Source organism: Sinocyclocheilus anshuiensis, unplaced genomic scaffold (genome assembly GCF_001515605.1).
Source record: "Sinocyclocheilus anshuiensis isolate Anshui unplaced genomic scaffold, SAMN03320099.WGS_v1.1 scaffold502, whole genome shotgun sequence".
Classification (NCBI taxonomy): domain Eukaryota; kingdom Metazoa; phylum Chordata; class Actinopteri; order Cypriniformes; family Cyprinidae; genus Sinocyclocheilus; species Sinocyclocheilus anshuiensis.
Genome location: NW_015544194.1, coordinates 574,152 through 581,693, shown reverse-complemented (window position 1 = coordinate 581,693; position 7,542 = coordinate 574,152). Strand labels below are relative to the sequence as shown.

General features: G+C 36.6%; 2 protein-coding genes across 4 annotated transcripts in view; one reads left to right on the top strand and one right to left on the bottom strand.

The window, feature by feature from the left end:
* Positions 1 to 6,381, bottom strand: part of mfge8a (milk fat globule EGF and factor V/VIII domain containing a) — a 14,110-nt gene extending 7,729 nt beyond the window's left edge. For all 3 annotated transcript variants that reach the window (XR_001635105.1, XR_001635104.1, XM_016497090.1), the window contains exons 1-5: positions 6,157 to 6,381; positions 4,676 to 4,801; positions 3,497 to 3,628; positions 429 to 542; positions 44 to 225 (exon numbers count right to left, since the gene is read on the bottom strand). Coding sequence is in view for 1 of the 3 variants with exons in the window: in XM_016497090.1 (XP_016352576.1) it covers positions 44 to 225; positions 429 to 542; positions 3,497 to 3,628; positions 4,676 to 4,801; positions 6,157 to 6,235 (633 nt within the window). In the remaining 2 variants the exon portion in view is untranslated. The remainder of the gene's footprint in view (positions 1 to 43; positions 226 to 428; positions 543 to 3,496; positions 3,629 to 4,675; positions 4,802 to 6,156) is intronic.
* Positions 6,382 to 6,645: 264 nt separating this feature from the next.
* cpt1aa (carnitine palmitoyltransferase 1Aa (liver)) overlaps positions 6,646 to 7,542 on the top strand; it is a 24,124-nt gene continuing 23,227 nt past the window's right edge. Inside the window, exon 1 of the mRNA XM_016497085.1 lies at positions 6,646 to 6,814. The gene's annotated coding sequence lies outside the window, so the exon portion shown is untranslated. The remainder of the gene's footprint in view (positions 6,815 to 7,542) is intronic.

Here is a 7,542-nt window from a genome sequence, read left to right as displayed (position 1 = left end):
CACACAAATAAAGTGGTTTCAGTAAATGGGCTGATTGGCAAACCTCAATCCAGGGGTTCTTGTCTTGGGGTGCAGAGCTCCAGGCATTGACAAGGCCCTGGTTGTTGAGGCGTGCAAGCTCTGGTCCCCAGTGCTGCAGCCCTAGAATTCCAGAGTGTACAGAGGAAGCCGAGATCTGGGACTCTACGATTCCACCTTCCTCCATCCCCAACAGAGATGTACAACCTGGAGCCGTGCCGTGCCATACCGTACTGAGCCGTGCCGAGCAGAGTCATACCACGCAGTGGAAAAGCGCCATTATAGTAATTAAGCAGTTGTATCTCAGATACTCTGGATTTGTAACAAAACACTCAGAACTCAGGGTCAACCATAAGGTACCCTAAAACGTATGCCACCAAGAAAATAATTGGCTGTATATAAAAACTCACGTAGTTGGCATTGCTTCCCAACGTATGGAGAAGGGCAGTGGCAGGTGTAGTCCCCATCCAGATCACGACACAGGCCTCCATTCTTACAAGGCTGGTTTGCACAGTCATTCACATCTGTGTAAGAACACCAAAAATAATACAGTAAGTATACAGTAATTTGGAAACGTTGTAATGGGATGCTTCTCTGCAGAGGAAGGGAGCTGTCATGTAACTACAGCTGAAGTATGTATAATTATAAGTGTGGCAACTGAGGTGTGGGGTGGCACAATGCTCAGTCTGTGCGCTCACACAGGTGGCTGCAGGATCTCTAATTTTCCTCAAAGGGGACAGAGAGTTCTGTGTGGAGCACAGGGTGGGATGGGATGGTCTGCATTTCCAGTAAACTGCTGCAAACTGCAACTACAGCACGTCTACTGAAATTAAACACTTTACAGGATGTTTGTTTTTACAATTTTCTTAACTTTAAAGTAAACTTTAAACTGTCTTATTGAAGTTATAAAACTTGATGTATTTATTGAAGAAATTAATACATTTATTCCGCAATAATGCATTAAATTTATTAAAAGTGACAGTAAAGATATACATGTGACACACTATTTATATTTCAAATAATCGCTGTTCTTTTGAACTTCCTATTCATCAAAGAATTGTGGAAAAAAGGTACAGTATCACAATTTCCACAAAATATTAAGCAGCACAACCGTTTTCAACATCATAATAAGAAATGTTTATTGAGCAGCAAATCAGCATATTAGAATGATTTGTGAAAGATTGTGAATCTGAAGACTTGAGTAATAGCTGCTGAAAATTCAGCTTTATCATAACAGGAATAAATTACATGATATAAAATATCATATTCAAATTAAAAAATGCTATAGTGTTGCACAATATTATTGCTTTTACAGTACTTTTGATTAATGCCAAAAAATGTAGCCTTGGTAATTAGGAGGCTTCTTTAAAAAAAAAATCCCAAACATTTGAACACAGTATATACTATTCAGTGGGCTGCTTTTTACCATGTTTGGCTTTGGAAAATGATTACAAAACTAACAGCCTAGCTGATACATGCAGAGAAACAACACTGTGCTTCTTATTCTTTTGTTCAGCTGTAATAGAAAAGAAAACACCATATTCATGCCCAAACAACAGAAGTTGTTTTGCTCCTAAACTTTTAAGAGGATTGAAGAACATGAAAAACATCATTCTGCTCAATGTCTGCATACACATAGATTCAATCAATCTAGGTCAGATGTGCTGCTGAAGAAGGTGTCTTGAGAAATCAACTTTTTATTGTGAGTTATGAACTTTTTATAATACTGAAGCATATTCTGAACCAAATACTAAAAGTCTTAAGAAAAGGGATTTAATTAAAAATTGTTTAATTCAAACAAACATGTTAAATACCAGATGAGGTTTAGCTCTAGTGTCAGTTGCTTTTCAACCTTTAATGTTTACATTTGGCCAGGACATTACATGGAAATGTTTTAGGACCTCCTTAATCCCCAAAGGCTGGTCCGTACTGTTCTTCTTAAGTATAAAACCTATTTGGCTTGATTAAGTCTTGCCTAATTGCACTGAGGCTGTCTGTCAGGAATGTTCCTGGCTGCATTTGAAGGCCTTTCAGTGCCAGTGCTATTCTAATATCTGTAAAATCAGTATTTTTCACTTTGGATTTTAACCCCTTTGATGCATGAATTATTAAATACCAAAGTTATTTTTTCTTAATGTTTCTTTTTCCATCAAAACAAGAATATAAATATTCCTAATGTCCTTTTTAGTTTTACAAAATTATGTATTATGCATTGGTCCACTGCAGTTTAGTATTAGAGGAGTTCAGAGGTGTGTGGTGAATCACCACTTTCATCAGCCGTTTTGAATTTGTCATAAATAAAAACCACAATGCCATATAAAGAGGACAGTTGCTGTGTTCACGCCATGTCGTAATTACCATAATTACGAAATGACACCCCGGACATTCTACTCAGAGCTGTCCTCACATTCTCGGACTATGAATTATACATTTCTATGGCAACACTGTAAACTACTGTGACAACAAGTAACAGTCATTATGCAAATACCTTATTAATCAACTTATAGTGAGTTTAGCTTCATTTAACTCTGTGCTAGCTACATTTAATTGTATTGTATGTCTTTAGTTTAGTTTCAGAAAAATCTTCCATTAAAATATTAACAACAGTCAATTATAGCAATTATAAACAGAAATATTATGAAATCACTACTTAACTACATTTTAATGCCGCTGTTATTTTTGAACATTTCCACATGACATTGCCATGGTCGGTTTTAACGCAAGTCAGAATCTTGTAATTACATAATTCCGACATGGAATGAACGCACCTATTTATATAGAATTACAAGTATGGATAATTTGTAACAATCTGAACGGTTAAAATGGCTTTAATAGATGTGTCCACTATAGAGGACCTCAGGCAGCAGAGAGTTAAATCATACATGGAAAGGAACTTGTGTGGACTGGAAAATGTTAACAAAGCCTATTTAAAACTCACTATGGTTACAGCTCTCTTTAACCACCACTGACTGCTCAACATCCTGGGTGTGTCTGGTGTTTACACCAGTGCCATTGTATATCCAGTATATTTGTAAGCATGGGATCAATGAAACAATGTGGAACAAATGAAACAGCATGCATGCAGTAACTGAAATCTAGTGTTTTTTCTGTGGGCCTGCAGCCACAAGAAGATTCGTCATATAAGAGAAAAGTTTTAACATGAATTAACCACCAAATGCATCATAGGGACTCCACGTATTTCATAACTGGGCACAAATGAGTCTCAATCATTTTGTGTGTAAGCTGTTGGTTTTAATAAAATGGGACAAAGAACTGGTATTGTGTATTTACACAGAAATTTGTTCTTCTACTTTTTATGAATAATGTATGCTTGTTCAGTTTTTTTCAAACTGAAGTTTTCTTTTTTATACAAATGTCCCTCTAAACCCTTTGGCTGGCCCACTGGAGTGATCATCATGTAGTTTTAATTAGTGCAACAGATGTGATGTAAATCTGAAATAAGTGGTACAAAACTTACTGATATGGCAGTGTGCACCTTCGAACCCAGGTTGGCATTTGCACACATACTCATTAAAAACGTCTCCTCTTCTGGAGTTAGAGATCACCTCACATGTGCCATCGCTTTTACATGGGTTTGGATTACAAGGACCTGCAGTGAAAAACAGTTAAAAGTTCTGATGCAAGTATCACAAATGGACAAACACACAGGAAAGAAAAAAAATACCTCTAGATCAAGATTGGTTCCATAGGTGCTAGAAAGTGCTAAGCAGAGTCAAACAAAAGCAAGATCACCCTCGTATTGGCAAAACAGTGCATATTTGTGTTTGCTTAAAAGGTTTCTATTTACGTGTTTTTGCAGTGATGAGTAATATTGCTAATCACAGACATATCTGACATATAAGTTAAGTAGAATCCTGCTCAAAATGACAAGAGTTATGCACGCTCACGAATCATCTCATTATAACAAAGTGTTAACCTGATGTAAATAAGTGGAGAGAGCTTAATTAATTACAAAGGAACTCTTTGTGAGATCACCGTGCACTAAGATGAGTGTCAGCTTTTTAGTGATTATAAAGGGAGTACTCTTTGCACACTTTCTAGACTATATATAATCCATTCAGAATTTTAATTAAAGTTTTGTTTTTCATGCTGCTAAGAGGACCAATGGCCACATACACACTGCAAAATTCCAGGAGTGACATCCACATATAAATACAGGATTCACTCTCATAATTGCAATGAGCGACACAGTGATATCATAATAGATGCGCATTAAGGCTAGGACACCCTCACTAATTTCAGAAGCACCCTCAGTGATTTCATTCTGTAACCGAGCCTATTTGAGAATTTGAATTGTTCTTCCTAGACAGCAATGAGATTCCCATGTCTTCTAAAGAAAGGAGCAATATGATGTGTCTCCTTGTTTCAGAAAAAAATCTTAACAAGGTTTAAAACTGTGTTGCCAAGACACCAAAATCTGCAATCGAAAATCAGAACACAAATCTAAAGCATTTTCTATGCTGGAGACAAAGTTGATAATCAAATTAAACAACTGAGAACCTCATTAAGTAAGCTATGAAAGAGCAACCTCTGAGCAGTAAGGCTTTCCACAGGGAACAGGGTGATCCATATAAACCTAATCTGAAATTCAAATGAGCATTAAACCAGGAAAATTCAGACAAACAACATTTCTGACCATTCTCAGTGGCATTGCACGTATCTCCAGCAAATCCTTCGGCACAGATGCAGAAGAAGGGATCTTCTCCAATGCCAGTCACACACGTCCCTCCATTATGACACAGGTTCACCTTGCAGTAATCTCCTATAGAGACACACATAAGCAGGAGTGAATGGAATTAGAAAGATTAGACTGGAATTAGATCTTATTTTATAATTCGGCAACAGACGGAGTGGTCCTGCATATTAAGCTTCGAGAGATACAAAGGAGTAAAGAGGGGAAAAAATGCTTTTCACGCTTCTCAACAGGATCAGGACAGCACAAAAGATAAGAGATGTGAGCAGCATAGCCAATGCACATGGTTAACTTCAAAAGCAGATGTATACTTTTTAAGGGTAGGAAAGGTTCTGTTATATTTCTAGATAAGTGAACATGAAAAGAGCTTATATTGTGTTATCAGTATGTGTATGAGTGCAGCACAAAACATATCCAAAGCAATCAGATAAATGGCAAATAATAACACAAAACAGACACCTAATTAAATGCTGCTCATGTTTTGTTTGGAAAGCATCAGCATTCATTGCGCTTCATTCTGGCTGACCAACATGATAGAATAGGCATGAACAGAATGTAAGAACATAAAATGCTCTTAGGCACACATTTCTAAGATGAGTGAAACGTTACACAACGTGCTTCCTCAAAAGCTGGGAGATTTGTGCCATGTTTACCCTCTGAGCTCATTAAGATTAGATGTAGAGGTTAAGACTGGGTTCTTTGATTATGCTTGAGCAAGAAATTAAAGGTAATTTCCAATACAACAAATTTACTTTCCAGACTTTTGTAGTTGTGAATCATACTATCCAGTCGAGTGCAAATCTCTTTCTACCTCCCTGCAGTGGATTGGATTTGTTCTGTCCTCACAATGGACTGGACATCTCATTCGGACGGTTAACACTTATTGAGATCCACCCTATATTAAATCCACCTGCATTCCATTTAACAGGATAATATAATTATTTAAATAGAATAAGATACAATGAACAAGACAAATAAAGAGAAATCATACTACATAAGTGTTTTTGTTTTCTTTTCTTGTTTTAAAAGACGTTCTTATAAAAAAATAAATAAATAAATACTACCAGTATGTTAATTTAACAATACAAATGCCTTTTGTAAAAGGTGGTCTAAACTAGACGGAGGGGAAAAGACACACTGCATGAAGTACAAATGTGTGAAATGTTCATTAACCACAAATAAACTCCTTCCCACAATTAGAAACATTCACTATTTAAATATGGTAATACTTGCAGCATCATTTCCTTTTGTTTTCTGTATTATATAAAACAGATAAAAAGATGTCCATACTATTGTCAAAAGTAAAAAAGCCAAAAGCTCGAACGATTTTAATGAAGCTGTGACACTCAATACTTTTAAGAAGGTTCAACTGGAAAAAGAGCATTAGGGGGGAAAAAGTACTTAGAATTTAAGATGTTACTCACCATTCACAGTACAAATGCTGCAAATGACCAAACTGACAAAAACTATTCTACAGGACCGAGTGAGCCCCCGAGTCTTCATATTGGTACCCTACTGTCTGTTTGTTTGTAAAGTAAGTAATCCTATTATCCCCTATTGAAAGTCATCAGTAAACACCCTATGGGGATGTTGTGAACATGCTTTACCTTTGTGGTCCTATTTTCTCTTCGTAAAGAAATTTATACAGCAGGCAGTAAGTCCACTCAGCCTTCACTTCCGTGTTGGGCACGCGGTGAAGCACGTGATCCTTTCATGTGCTCCGATTTCTCAACAGATCTTCTTAGATGATGAAGGTCAAACCCTAATCTCTAATAATAAAAATCCAAGGTATCTGATATTAATTTTATATTTAAATAAACCTGTTTGCACGCAATTTCAAAAATGTATACCATTTTGTAAGTACAGCGGTTTAGCCATATACTTATTGGAGAGTGGAAGGGCTATATTGTCTAGCGCTCTGTTGTTAAAGGAACAGACGGGGGGGAAATCTAACGTTAGCAAGATAAACCTTGCTATCCTGACCTGGAATCATCGTGCCATTTAATCGAATGCGTGTCCGATTGTACAGTTAATTTGATCAAGTTCACAGGTCTGACCAGGAGAATAAATAATCAAAAGACGGTAAGTCTGGCATATGGCAAAATATAATAAATACATAACTAACGTAAATAACAGTCCACCGGGTTAGCCATAGTTCACTAAGTAAACACCCACATGTAGATAACAAATCTAGATCTTCAAATCTTTGTATTCAGCAGAGCCAGATTCAAAGGTGTTTGCGAGTCATTTAACGTTACGATTAACGTCTCTTCGCCTGTATTAAATCACGTGATTTAGTTGTGTTTGATAGATAGATATCTAGAGGAAAAGGCGGCCGCATCATCATCAGGTCTGTATGCATCGCTGTGTGCAATTACATCTGCAATGTTCTAGATAAATAGTTAGTTGTTTTTAAAAGCTCTGTAGAATCCAAATAGTCTTCTTAATATGTAGTAAGCCGGTGTGATTTGAAAATGAACTTGAATGGGTCAGCCAATGATGTTAACTCTTCAGCCATTTTCGGTTTAGAAATATTAATGACTTTATTATAATTCAGAAACTTGGAGTATTGTGCTTGCTTGTCAAATAAAGGCAAGCAAGTAATTAAAGGGGTCATATGATGCTTTTTTAAATATCATTATTTTGGGTATTTGGTGTAACGTAACATAATATGTTGACATGCTTTAATGTTCAAAAAACATTATTTTTCAAATACTGTACATTATTGTAGGTCCTCTATGCCCCGCCTCTCTCAAACGCTTCGTTTTCTACAAAGTCCCTCCTTCCGACAAGCGCAGTCTGCTCTGATT